The following is a 14609-nucleotide window of genomic DNA, read 5'->3' as shown; positions in this document are numbered from 1 at the left end:
ACAATGAACACTTGTCATTAGTTTTCAAGTTATTCTTGGTTATTTGAAATGTTTCTCAAATTGCCCATTTCTTTCGGAATTCTCAGGAATCTGGAGCATTGTTGTAACATTCTGTTGGGGCTAGAGGGTTAAACATCTCCATAGCAGCAAAACCCCAGGAATGGATGATATCAGCCCTGAGATCCTTAAGGACCTGGATGTTGTATTGATTGAAACACCTAAATCATATCAGACCTCCTGTTGTATTGTATGAAGGTCTGAGGCAATACTTGAGGACAGGCAGATTGGGGTAGAGGCCCTTCTTTTAAAAAAATGTGGTAGAGAGGGTGTGTTCCTACTACAGGGAATAACTCTTCTTAGCCTACCTTGGAAAGTATACCAGTCTACTGGAGAGAAAAGTTTGGCAGATTCATGAATGCTAACCTCAGATGCGGTTTTTGTCATGGACCAACTCTCTACCCTCAGCATGATATTGGAAGGTGTATGGGAGTTTGCCCAACAAGGCCTATGACCCTCATGGTGTCTTGTGGGAGGTGCACTGAGCCTATGGGACATTGGGTCCTTACGCATTATTCCTTCAGGTAAGCAATCTCGCAAGCAATCTTCCCAGGCTCAGGCAAGGGTTGGAGGGTTACCTGATTGGATGTCTTGGGATTGCATGTTTGCTTTTTGCAGATAATGCGGTGGTTTAATCAAACAGAGACCTTCAGCAAGCATTGGGGGCATTTTGCAGCTCAGTGTGAAGCAACCAGGAGAGAACTAGTACCTCCAAGTCTGAGGCTATGGTTCTCAGTCGGAAAAGGGTGGATTGCCCACTCTAGGTTGGGCGTGAATCTCTGCCTAAAGTGGAGGAGCTTAAGTATCCTTGGATCTTGGTCACTAGTATGGGTAGAAAGGAGCAGGAGCTTGGCAGGCAGATTGAGGAAGTGTTGTGGACATTGTACTGGTCTCTCGTGATGTAAAGAGCTGAGTCAGAAGGTGAGACTGACGGTTTACCAATGTTCATTAGGGTTGGGCAATATGACCTAAAATGGCCCAAAACACTGATCTTTTTTGTTGTTGTTTGTGCCCATATCGGATGTAAATGTAGTGGGAAAGTGGATGGATTGCATGGGATGGATTCAGGATTCTGGTATAGAAGCCTACTGAACGCCTCTCTGGTGAGATGTTTTGAACTGCTGCAGAGACAAAATCTCTTGGTTGGCTTGAGAACGTCTTGCAGAAATGTGTGAATTAAGCATGACTTCTTAATACTGCATTATGCAGATCAAGCACATTGTGTTCTATGTTAAAGTTGTCCTTCTTTCAGACAGCACATCATTCCAACTGATCAAGCCACCAGTGAGTTTATGTTAATTTTAGCTGAGAAAAGGTTGATTTTGGACATGTTGGTCCAGTAGAAGTTCCAGTTCCTGGATGAGAGTACTTACAATGTCATTTTCAATGATTTCATGTTTTCTGTTTTACAGAATGTGGACTCAACATTGCGCTTTTTGGAGCAAGCTATTCAACAAAGACAATACTCTGTAACTTCATCACGAAGAAAAAAGGTATTTCTTTTTCAAGATTTTATCCAACCAAGCCTGTTCACCATGGAGAGTGGAAAGGGAAATCCTTAACTATAGTGAAAACACAAGAAAACCAGCCTGAGAGAATGACGAGGGAAGAGATTAAACAATGCATGAGTCTCTGTCCTCCTGGACCACAGGTTCTGCTGCTCTTGGTGAAGCCTTCAGACTTCACTGAAAGGGACAGACAGACTCTGAAGGCCACCCTGAGTTTGTTTGGTCAAGACGCCTACAAACATTCAATGGTCATCAATACACATGAGGGGACTGAAACAAGCTTCTCTTTGCAGTGGCTCCTTAAAGACTGTGGAGGAAGACAGTACAACATGTCTGAACACGACCACGAACAGTTAATGATGAAGATTGAGGACATTGTGCAAAAAAACAACGGGGCCTTCCTCACCCTCAGAGACCAGATCACAAAACCCAAGTCAGAACGGATCAAACCATCTTTAAACCTGGTTCTGTGTGGGAGGAGAGGGATAAGGAAGACTTCAGCAGCCAAGGCCATTTTAGGTCAGACGCAGCTTCGTTCAGGCTCCAACTCATCAGAGTGTGTTAAACATCAGGCAGAGGTGTGTGGACGTCGGGTTTCTCTGGTGGAGCTGCCTGCCTTGTGTGGGAAACCTCGGAAGGCAGCGATGGAGGAATCATTCAGGTGCGTCTCCCTCTGTGATCCTGAGGGCGTCCATGCCTTCATCCTGGTCCTCCCTGTGGGTCCCCTCACTGATGAAGACAAGGGAGAGTTACAGACCATCCAGGACACATTCAGCCCTCGAGTCAATGACTTCACCATGATTCTGGTCACTGTGGAGTCAGATCCTACAGCTCCAGCTGTTGTTGACTTTATAAGAGGAAACAAAGATATCCAGGAGCTCCGTCAGAGCTGTGGAGGAAGATCTGTTGTTCTGAACATCAAAGACAGGCAGCAGATCCCAGAGCTGCTGGAGGCTGTGCAAAAGATGAGTGATGAAGGAACAAAATGCTTCAGCAAGGACATGTTCACCAGAGCTCAGATGGATAAGCTAATGCAAGTTAAACCTGAGCTGCACGGTGAGAAACCAGACCAGACCAGAAACCAGGCCAGAGGAAACCAGAGACAAACGGTTCTCAGGATGGTGCTGATTGGGAAGACTGGCTGTGGGAAGAGTGCAACTGGAAACACCATTTTGAACAAAAAAGCTTTCGAATCTAAAGCCAGCCAGAAGTCTGTGACCAGGATCTGCGAGAAAAGAAGAGGACAGATAGATGGCCAGCCTGTCAGTGTGGTCGACACCCCCGGTTTGTTCGACACAACTCTCTCTGAGGGTGAAGTTAAACAGGAGCTGGTGAAATGTATCAACATGTTGTCTCCAGGGCCTCATGTGTTCCTGATGGTGCTGCCGATCGGCCGCTTTACGCAAGAGGAAAAAGAGGCTGTAAATATGATCAAGAGGATTTTTGGCCGAAGATCGGGAAACTTCATCATCGTTACGTTCACCAGAGGAGATGAACTGGAAGGAAGATCGATTGAAAGTTACATCAAAGAAGACTGTGATGACTTTGTGAAGCAACTGATAAGGGACTGTGGAGGTAGATATCATGTCTTCAACAACAAAGATCAAACTAACCGCACACAAGTCACTGATCTCCTCACCAAGATCAGAAGCATGGTGAAGGACGACGGCGGAAGCTACTACACTACTGAGATGTTTCAAGAGGCTGAGACAGCCATACAGAAGGAAGTGGAGAGGCTGTTGAAAGAGAAAGAGGAGGAGATGAAGAGAAAAATGGAGGAGCTTGAAAGGAAACATGAAGAAGAAGTGCATACAATGAAAAGACAAATGGAAGAACAGATATCCAAAACTGAATTAGAGAAAGAAGAAAGTTTGAATAAGCTGAAGGAGAAGGAGAACTACATCAACCGTGAGCGTGAGGAGAGAGAAAGAGAACGAAAAACCAGAGAAGAAGAAGAAGAAAGGAGGAGACAGCAGGAAGAAATGCAAAGACGAGAATGGGAACAAAAACTCAAAACCTTGGAGAGGCAAAAATCTGACTCCGAGTCCACGGAAGAGCTGAGCAGAGCGCTGGAGTGCAGTAGAGAGGAAATGAGAAGAAAGCAAGAAGTCTGGGAGATGGAAAAAGAACAATGGTGGAAAAACCGCTATGAAGAAAACTTGCAGAGACGTCAAAGGGAGAAAATGACAATCCAAAAGCTGAGAGAGGAATATGAAGAGCAACGAGAAGTTTTAGATAGAAGAATAAGATGTGACCACATCAGAAAAGAACAGGATGTGAACAGACGAAGAGCTTTACAGGAAGAACACGCAAAGAACATGGAGAATATGAGACAGAGATATGAGGACGACGCCAGAACTCAAGCCGAAGAATTCAACGAATTCAAAGACAAATACACCAGAGACTTTGAATCGCTGATAAAAAAGTATGACGAGGAGTTGATGGATCTCAGGCTCACATGTGAGACACTAATGAAAGAGAAAAAGGAACACTTAAACGAGTACAAGCTTTTACACCAACTCTCAAGTCACAAAGAGGAAACTCTCAGAAAGGAAATGGAGGAACTGCAGAAAAGGCAACAAGCAGAAATAAAAGAATGGGAAGAGAAAAACAAGAAGAGATGCACCATTGCCTGATCTCCTCCATCTGTCTTTAACAGTAACTTTAAATCTATGTTATCAATCCAAAGGAAGAAATGGGGTGTCGAGTTTCCACTTCCAGGACTGTAACCAAGGAAACCAATGAAATGATAGTCAAGCATTCAGCTGCCAACAAGTGACAAGTTGGCCTCGACTGACAAAAGTGATGCTCAGCATTAACTCCTGATCATGTTGACATGACAGTCATAAGAAGCTGCACACTCCCATAGATGGAAGAACCTCAAGGGTTTAAAGCTTCAGAGTTTCATGGTGGATAACAGCCATCTGCAAAACAAACGCTCCATAAAGTCACTGAAATTTCATCTGATGATTTGTTTAACTGGAGTTTAGCTGAAGACGCTGTTGTTTTTTAATTGTTTTGCCTTTTTCAAAGCAGCTTGTGTGCGAAATCATAAAACTTAGACTTGACTTTAATCATGTAAAGACTAAAGAGGAAGAAACAGCAACGCAGGGGGGGGGGGGTAAAAAGACTAACTTTGCATTAAAGTCTAACACCGAAAGCTAATTGTAAGCCCAAGAATCATCCTCCATCCTGTTTCTTCTGCCGTTGACCCCACTGGCTTCCAAGTATATCCTCTAGTCTGTGTGACACTTCCTAAAATAATTCAGGAAAAGCTCACATAGATCAAATATTTGATCTTAAATAACTCTCCGTTGTGTTGGATCGGTTTGGGTCAGTATCCCTGCAGAATTGAGTTTTTTTAATCGTTGTAAATACTCGTCTGATTCAGTCCCAGGATATTTTAAACATGAAAGAAACAACATTAAGAAGAACAGTGTGATCCCTACAGATCCACCCACCTAAATAGAATCTATTTTAGCTGTTTTTGTAATGTAGTGTCTGATACTGACCAGCTGCGCGAAGAGTTCAAGTACAGTGTGGCTCAGATAAGAGACGTAAAACATTTTGAGGAGGACACATTGTACATGATATTCTGGCTCTGTGCCTGTTGAGGGGGGCACGCAGCATCTTCAGGGTCACCAGATGTGGGAAGGTTTTACCTTACTTAAAGGGATAGTTCGCCTCTTTTGACATGAAGCTGTATGACATCCCATATCAGCAACATCATTTATGAACATCTTCTTACCCCCTGCTGCGTCCTGTGAGCAGAGTTCCAGCCTCGTTTTGGCGTTGATGAAGGTAGTCCGGCTAGTTGGCTGGGGTTTAAAAAAATAAAGCGTTTTGCTTCTCAAAACAATGTGCGTTCAAAAGAGTAATACATTTGCTTCACAAAATCGTTCTCCAGGAAAAAGTCAGACCTCACAATAGCTTGGCCTTATTTTCTCTCCCTTCGTATCACTGCCTGCTGTGTAGACTGTGCAGACCGAAGCACAGACCAAAGCACTCCCCTGCTTCCGAGCAGCAAACACCGTAACAGGCGCGGCTGTCGGCAGGCGGCAGCAGCACGCAGTAATTTTGTGCTTTTTTTTAGTTCCCCTCCCTTTTTATCTGGGCTTTTTTTGCCGTTATTTTTTTGTTCAGAATGCTCTTGTGTGTTTCATGGATATTTTGTTCACTGTAAGTGAACAGTTTTCTGTTCTATCATATTGTAAACAGTACTTCTACTGTACCTCCTGTAGTAAACAGTAAAGGAAAAAAAAACTTATTTGCTTTTTACTGGAATGCCTTTGAATGTGAAAATTACATGTGGACATAAGCCGCTTTCGGACTGTAGGAACCTTTGGCAGTTCTAATAACCTTTTAATCCGTGGGGCCATTTTCTCCCGTGTTCGGACATACAGGAAATCGGGGCTATCTCCGTTAGTTCCTATAACTATTTAGCTCCTTCCCCCGAGGTCGGGTCTTTTCATGGTTCTATAGAACGCATCTGACGGAGGTGTGTGGTGGTCGGTAGCTGCGCCCCATGTCATGCTATCACGGCTGAAATGTTTCATCATACCACACAGACAGAACCGGCGGGTGTTTAATTAGTTAAACTTACACTTGTCTCCTTTGTCTGCGGCGCTCTGCTCTCCTTTCTTCTTTCATGAAATGAAAAAGTATCTCCTGACTCACTCTGTGAGCTCTTGCAGCCTCAATATTAGACGTCTGATGTGATCTGATAACTGCGTTCTTATAACTACTCTGTCCGAAAGCGGCTAAACAGTTCTCAACCAAGAAATTTAGTGAAAAAACGGTGGATTTCATGTTTTGCATGCAAATACTTGTAAAACTGAAACATAAAAGTCTATGCAGTTTTTGTAACGTCAACAATAGCCAGTATTTTGAAACCTGGTGTACTTTGATTGACTGCATGTACCTTGTGAAGTGTAAACAAGTGTTATTCTTTGACAGAATAATTTCATTTTTAGTCAGATTTCCAGTGTTTCGGTAAAGTTAATGTGTGCAGAGAAAGATGTCTTCTATTTTGAAATGTAGCACAAAATGTGTTTTTGAGAAGAAAATGATCCATTTGGCCAATTGTGTTTTGTAGGTGTGAGTCTGTGTTAAGACTTAAGAAAAAGTATCTGAAGTATGGGTAAGCGCTTGTTAGCGATTGAAAAAACTGTAATCTGTAATTCTGTTGAGGACCTGGTTGGCAATAAAAGGTTTCTGTGTTTGACCAAGTCTGCGTCAGCAGAGTTCTTCCTGTTTGACCATCCACGGCCATCCATCATACGAAGGGTTTTTCTTTTTTACTCGTGACCAAAGAACGGGCGGGGGCGCGCTGATTACCAGCTGAGATAGTGAGACAATCGGGTGAAGAATGGAGCTCCTGCAGATCCCTAAGAAGCCAGCACTGATGAGTGTGCATGAGTAGCGGGTGTGCATGAGCAGCGGGTGTGCTGGCAGGAGCGATCCAAACTCCCCTCAGGACTTCCTGCTCAGGTCCGCCTGGAACTCAAAACACAACCACAAAAAAGCCCACAACCAAGCGCCATCATGGCAACATTAACATTTCAGTGTGCACATGCACACCTCTGTACATATTAACATGCAGGTTAACTTCACACCACCAGTATCTTTAACATCCACACAACATTTATAGCTATTTATTATCTTGATTAAGAATTCCATGATCGCAATAGTTATAGATATGCTTTATTATTATTGATAATGCATATCTATATTTATCATAAATTGATAAAGCATATTTCTCCTGGGAGATGGACTGGCGACCTCTCCAGGTTGTACCCTGCCTCTCGCCCCAATGAGGCTGGGATAGGCTCCAACCTCCCCCCAGTTACTCGATTGACCTGTCTGGGGTCCGTGGTGGTAGAGTGCCAGGGACACATTAACAGTGATCATTCACTGGTAATAAGGATATTATTATTATTATTATTATTATTAATAAATCATTATTAGAACTGGGTTTTTTTTATAAATAATCATAGTAACATGGCTATTACTACTGTTTTTGTTAGTGTTGATGTTAAAATTAATGATTGGTTTTGGTTATATATAGGGCTGGGCGAGTTAACTCGTTAATTATTTAACGCAGATAAATATTTTATGGCGCATTAACGCAGGATTTATTATTGTAAAAGTCTGTTGAATGCATCACATTCACACAGTTACAGCAAACACCACGAAGCATGGAGTAATAAAATAAAGATAAACTAGCAGGTAACATCAGCGCTACAGGTGCTCCTCGGTCTCTGTGTGAAGCTCACAGAGCTAACCGGCGCTACTTCCTGTTTTACTTGTTTCAACATAAAAGCACGTATTTCAAAATAAATGTTAAAAAAACTCCTGCATTTACAGCCAAGTTGAATTGTCTTCTCAGCGTAGTAGTTCCAGTCTAAAATATCACTTAAAGGCAAAACACACAACTGATAGCAGCAAGTCATTCAAGGAAACAGACAGTGGAGCGAGGCTTCTACATAAAAACTACAGAAAGATGCTGATGTTAAAAGTGTGTTTGCACAACAAATGTTATGGCACTTTCATTCATATGGCAGCACATTTAAAATAAAACTAAATGCTAAAAGCTATACACTACTTTTGGATTCATTTTTGGATTTTGCGTACAAATGCGATTAATCGTGATTAATCAGGGAAATCATGTGATTAATTAGATTAAACATTTTAATCGTTGCCCAGTCCTATAATAACTGTTATTAACATTTTTATAGTCAACATCTCTCATCCTAAGAATGTGATGATAACTTGATAATTATTCACTTTTTCTATCTTTTCCTCAGGTCCATGTAATCTTTATCTTCCCCGTCGGGGTAATTTAGTGTTGAGCAGCAGTAACAGAAGAAGAATGTGTGAATCAGTCCCACATCGGATAAAATGTACGTTAAGAGAAAGAAAAAGGAAGCAAATAAAAATGCAGGTTAGTGATAAAAGAAGTAAAAACACTACAAGGGGGTTAAAAAGAAAGTGACGGGGGTCAGATGAAATGGACTGAGCCTTGCACAGAAGGAAAAGGTCATTTAAGGATGTTCCTGCCCACCTTTCCAACGCTCTGCAACACCAAGCGACCCAAACCGGCTTCAATGAAACACTAAACCAGTTTCACGAAGGTTATATCAACATTTAAGCCTCTTAACGTACAATAAAAGTGGATCCTGATTACAACATGGGAGACATCTGAGAAATCCCTCCTGAAATCAATGGTCATCTCTTTGGTTTTCGACACTTAAAGGGATAGTTCGCCTCTTTTAACATGAAACTGTATGACATCCCATATCAGCAACATCATTTATGAACATCTTCTTACCCCCTGCTGCGTCCTGTGAGCAGAGTTCCAGCCTCGTTTTGGTGTTGATGAAGGTAGTCCGGCTAGTTGGCTGGGGCTTAAAAAATAAAGCGTTTTGCTTCTCAAAACAATATGCGTTCAACAGAGTAATACATTTGCATCACAAAACCGTTCTCCAGGAAAAAGTCAGACCTCACAATCGCTTGGCCCTATTTTCTCTCCCTTCGTATCACTGCCTGCTGTGCAGACCGAGCAGCAAACACCGTAACAGGCGCGGCTATCGCTAGGTGGCTGAACACATTGATATGAAGGGAGGCAAAAATAGCGCCAAGCGATTGTGAGGTCTGACTTTTTCTGGAGAACGATTTTGTGATGCTAATGTATTACTCTTTTGAACGCACATTGTTTTGAGAAGCAAAACGCTTTATTTTTTAAACCCCAGCCAACTAGCCGGACTTCCTTCATCAACACCAAAACGAGGCTGGAACTCTGCTCACAGGACGCAGCAGGGGGTAAGAAGATGTTTGTAGGAGCCATACATTGATTTTGAGTTGTTTTACTTTGTATTATTCTATTTCTTGTGTGCACATGCATGACGTCAGCGGAGGCTGTCGCCGGTGTCTGTGGGTGGCACTTTGGGGGTGTTTTTCCTTTAAATGAGCAGGTGAGCTCAGCTGTGATGGGACGAGCTTGGATCATGGCGGCTGGGTGAGCTTGGGGAAAAACTTTTTGTTGACCGTAAACGTAAACGTAAATGTAAACGTAAGCATAATAATAACTTGCACTGTCAGAGGCATCCTTGCACGGCTTGTGAAATGCATCAAATGAAGTAAGTGTCCTTTTATATACAAGCTTGTGAGATGGAGCAATAAACAACACCATTCGTGCAATAGTTCTGCGTGACGCGTCTTCAGTAGTAAAACCCCATGTCTTAGCCGGCCGCGGCGTTTGTATTGGTTTTTAAGATTTTACGCCGCAATAATTTGTCAACAAAAAAGGTTTTGTTTAAACGCAGATTTAAGTGTAATGTCGGGATACGCTGGATGTTTGAGATCGCCTTCCCAGTTACAAACATAGACGTGAATGCGCGCTAGACTCCCATTCATTCACAATACTGCTGCTACTACACTCATTTTGTCGTCACACTCGCCTCCGTTGAAAGTTACAGTAAACATTTTGGATTAGATTTGTTGTCAATGCATGAATGTATTCCCTGCTAGGCTAAGCGGTATATTCACATAAGGTGATGTGCTGGTTTATTTGTTTGGGACTTTTGCAGTTTTTCTTTCGTGTGTCAAGCGGGTGAAGCTTTGTGCTTGGGAGTACCGCCGTAGTTCTGGTTCAGACGATCAGTCTGGTTCGAGACTATCGGTATTTAGGTACATAAATACCCACTGCTAGTATGCACAGAAGACTAGGGTTGAGTTAGCTTAGCTCCACTGGAAAGTTAGAGGGAACGACAACGCATTGTACATTTTTCACGTGGAAACACAGGCGCTGTGTGGTCAGTAAAGCAGCTATTTTTGAGATGTGTTTTTTGGATTAATTTTGTGATTTATAAAAAAAAAATGGAGTCAAGTGTTGGAAATGAAATGAGTGAGAAGAGACAAACAAAACTTACACCCAAGGCTTTTGAACTTAAATTGGAAAAGCTCCAAGAAGAGCGCCAAGCTAAAGTAAGAAAGATCAAAGGTGTAATAAAAGAAATTAATTGCCTAATGCAAAGTGCTGACAATGCTGAAAGGGTAAAATCATATCTTGAAAATATTTCAAGTTTGTTCATAGAAGCAACTCATCTTCATAGTGTTGTGATTCCTATGCTCCCGCCGGAAGAACAAGAAAACCAAAACACATGGTTTCACAGTGTTGGAGAACATAAGACTGCGTTTGTGGAGGAAGCAAATAAATGGCTGTTTGAAATGCAAGATGTCCCAGATGCACTAGCAGAGGATGCTGTTGCACCATGTTTGGGGTCTGTTTCAAATAACAATGAATATATGGATAACACAGTTGAAGATGACATTAGACCAAGTGACAGTGTATCTAATGTGTCCGGGAGATCAAAGAAATGCAGTACAGGGGTGAGCAAATCTTTGTCCTCTACATCGTCAGCCAGGTGGAGGGCTGAGGCTGAAACAGCTGCTCTTATGGCTCGTCAGAAGCTGCTGAGGGAGAAGCATGCTATGGAGGAACAGCAGGAACAACTGAGGAGGAAAATGGAGGAGCAGCAGGAACAACTGAGGAGGAAAATGGAGGAGCAACAGGAACAACTGAGGAGGAAAATGGAGGAGCAACAGGAACAACAGGAACAACTGAGGAGGAAAATGGAGGAGCAGCAGGAACTCTTGAGAAGAAAGAAGGAGGAGCTGGATTTAGATATAGAGCTGGCAGCTTCCATGGCTAAGGTGAGCGTGTTAAAAGCTTCAGAAGGGTCTCGTGTGTCACGCAGGTCTGCTAGGTCGGATGGGATGAACTCCTATTTGAAGGAAAGCAAGAGAACGCAGTTAAATGTTGATGCTGCAGCGTTTGTGCCTGAGCTCACCACACAGCCATCGACCATGAGGGCTGAAGATCTTGTTTTGCCCTCAAGTTATGCTGCTGTGAGGCCCAAGACGCACAACAAAATGGAGCTGCCCACTCTGCCCACTGCTGTGACTGCTCTGCCCACTCTGCCCACTGCTGTGACTGGTCTGCCCACTGCTGTGACTGGTCTGCCCACTCTGCCCACTGCTGTGACTGCTCTGCCCACTGCTGTGACTGCTCTGCCCACTCTGCCCACTGCTAGGATTGGAGCTGGTCTGCATGCATCACCTGAAGGTGCGTTACATCCATCACGTCCTCACCTTCAGCTGGACCCAGCTGCATCTGCAATGGAGAATAATTCGGAGCAGCGTTTTCTCACTGTTTTGGAGAGGCAAAATCAAATAACATCTTTATTGGTTGAACAACAGTCACTTTTCCTCTTACCTAAGCGAGATCTGCAGGTTTTTGATGGAGATCCACTGCAGTACCAAACTTTCATACGAGGATTTGAGCACAACATTGAAGGAAGAACACAGAGTCACAAGGACCGTCTGTATTACCTCGAGCAATATACTAGAGGTCAGCCCAAGGATTTGGTCAGAAGCTGCCAATATCTGCCATCTTCCCATGGATACACCAAGGCAAAGTCATTACTTCTGGAGCATTTTGGTGACCCATTCAAAGTGGCTGCCGCCTACATGGATAAAGTGCTTTTATGGCCAATCATTAAGGCTGAAGACATCAAGGCTTTACAGGCCTACAGTCTGCTGCTGCGTGAATGTTGTAACTCGATGGGAGCCACTGCAAGTGACTTGAACGTGCCTACAAATATGCAGACCATCGTGAAAAAGCTGCCTTATAAGCTGCGGGATCGGTGGAGGAGTGTGGCCTGTGATATTCAGGAGAAGTTCCATCATCGAGCCACATTTCCTAACATTGTGGATTTTGTGGAGAGGCAAGTCAAAATTGCAAGTGACCCGCTTTTCGGAAACATACAAGATACACCTGTGACCGGAAGAAAAGACACAAGACTGGTAAAACCTCAGGCTAGCTTAAGAGCTAGAGGCAGTAGTTTTGCCACGACTGTAGCACCTGCCAAGAATAAATTTGATCCTGGAAACAATAAGGAGAGCTCACATGGTAAAGTGTGCCCGTTTTGTGGAGCTGGACATGGTTTGGATATTTGCCTTCTCTTGGACAAAAGGACACAAAATGAGAAGATGTCTTTTTTGAAGGAAAATAAGATGTGTTTCGGGTGTCTGTGCATTGGGCACATGAGTAAAGATTGCAGAAAACGTTTGTTGTGTAGAGTATGCAATCTTAAGCACCCCACATTGTTGCATATCCACTCCAACGCAAAACAAAAGAGCTCAACTCAGGCTAATGATGGCTCGGAAGTGGCCAGAGAAGGTGTAGTGGTTTCTGTGCAGTCCAGTGGCTTGACTGGGGCCGGTAAACAGGACTGTGCTCTCTCTATTCTGCCTGTCCAGGTGAAGTCCAAAAGGGGACAGGAGACTGTCATCACATATGCATTCTTGGATCCGGGGAGTACTGCCTCATTTTGCACAGAACGATTAATGAACCGGCTGAATCTGACTGGTAAGAAGCTGGGAATACTCCTCAGAACAATGGGACAAGAAAAGGTGGTGGACAGCTACATGTTGACTGATCTGGAAGTGGCTGGGTTGGATTCTGACACCTTTTGTGGCTTACCCGAGATGTTCACACAAAGGAGCATGCCTGTAAATCGAGGGAACATACCACACTCAAAAGACCTCCAAAGATGGCCACACCTGAGACATATAAGAATCCCAGAGATTGACGCAGATGTAGACCTTCTGATCGGCACTAATGTACCTCAAGCTCTGGAACCGTGGGAGGTGATTCGTGCAGTGGATGGAGGCCCCTATGCTACTAAGACCATCCTGGGTTGGTCTGTGACTGGCCCGCTTCGAGGAGACTGCCAGATCAGTGAACAATGTTTTCAGCCAGATATCACAGTCAATAGAATCTCTGTGGCGAGGCTTGATGAGCTTTGGGAGAAGCAGCTGAAAGTGGATTTCCCCGAGAGCCTGCAGAATGAGCAGTGTGGTCTGTCAAGGGAAGATCAGCGCTTCATGGAGTTCGTCTTGGAGTCTGCCAAGCTCACTGACGGTCATTACAGCATTGGTTTGCCATTAAGACAAAGATGCCTCAAATTGCCAAACAATAAGACAGTTGCAGTACAGCGTGCATTGGGCCTTAAAAGACGTTTAAATAAAGATCCATCCTTTTTCTCTGACTACACCACATTTATGTCGGGAATGCTGGCTAATGGCTTTGCGGAGAGAGTTCCAACTGAGCAGTTGGACCGTTGTGACGGAAGGTTGTGGTACATACCGCACCATGGGGTGTATCACCCGGCAAAGAAAAAACTGCGGGTGGTTTTTGACTGCGGTGCCACATTTCAAGGGACATCTTTGAACTCTCAACTTCTGCAAGGACCAGACCTCACAAGTTTGCTGGTGGGAGTCCTTGCGAGATTCCGCAAAGAACCTGTGGCGCTCATGGCAGATGTTGAGGCCATGTTTCATCAGGTCAGGGTGCCAGCTGAAGACGCTGACTTATTGAGGTTTTTGTGGTGGCCTGAAGGAGATTGCAGTCAGGAGCTGGTGGAGTACAGAATGGTGGCACATCTGTTCGGTGCTACTTCCTCCCCTAGTTGTGCCTGTTTTGCCCTGAGGAAGTGTGCTGAGGACAATAAAAAGTGTTTCAGTTCTGTGGCTATTAACACCGTACTGCACCATTTTTATGTTGACGATTGTTTGGTGTCTGTTGGCTCTGAAGGGGAAGCTGTGTCTTTATGTGGAGAGTTGACTGCCTTGTGCGCTGAAGGTGGATTTAAGCTCAATAAATGGATCAGTAACCGACGCACAGTTCTCGCTACTATCCCTCAGGAGGAGCGAGCTACCGAGCCACGGCTCTTATGGCTCGTCAGAGCAGAAGTGAAAGCTACCGACCCACCGGACCCACCGCCGAGGCAGAGAAACGGTGGCAGCTGATCCAGGAGTCCAAGTTTCTGGGAGGCGACATGGAGCACACTCACTTGGTGAAAGGTCTGGACTTCGCTCTGCTGCAGAAGGTTATCGTGGTGCTGGTGGACGATATGGCACCTCGCAGTGCTTGGATTACAGGAAGAATTGTGACTGCTGTTCCGGATAAAAATGGACTGG

General features: G+C 44.0%; 1 protein-coding gene across 1 annotated transcript; it reads left to right on the top strand.

Annotated features, from left to right (window-relative positions):
- The first annotated feature begins 1654 nt into the window (after nucleotides 1–1654).
- Nucleotides 1655–4201, top strand: LOC142382706 (GTPase IMAP family member 8-like). The gene has a single exon (XM_075468828.1). It carries the CDS (start codon nucleotides 1655–1657, stop codon nucleotides 4199–4201), a length of 2547 nt encoding a protein of 848 aa, XP_075324943.1.
- The last annotated feature ends 10408 nt before the right edge of the window (nucleotides 4202–14609 follow it).

The sequence above is a fragment of the Odontesthes bonariensis genome, chromosome 6 (genome assembly GCF_027942865.1).
Source record: "Odontesthes bonariensis isolate fOdoBon6 chromosome 6, fOdoBon6.hap1, whole genome shotgun sequence".
NCBI lineage: Eukaryota > Metazoa > Chordata > Actinopteri > Atheriniformes > Atherinopsidae > Odontesthes > Odontesthes bonariensis.
The sequence above is the reverse complement of the archived record's forward strand: the minus strand, read 5'-3'. Positions and strand labels throughout refer to the sequence as shown.

What these genes read in the sequence shown, in the direction of transcription:
- LOC142382706 (XM_075468828.1), top strand. Translation starts at nt 1,655, where the DNA reads ATGACGAGGGAAGAGATTAAACAATGCATGAGTCTCTGTCCTCCTGGA.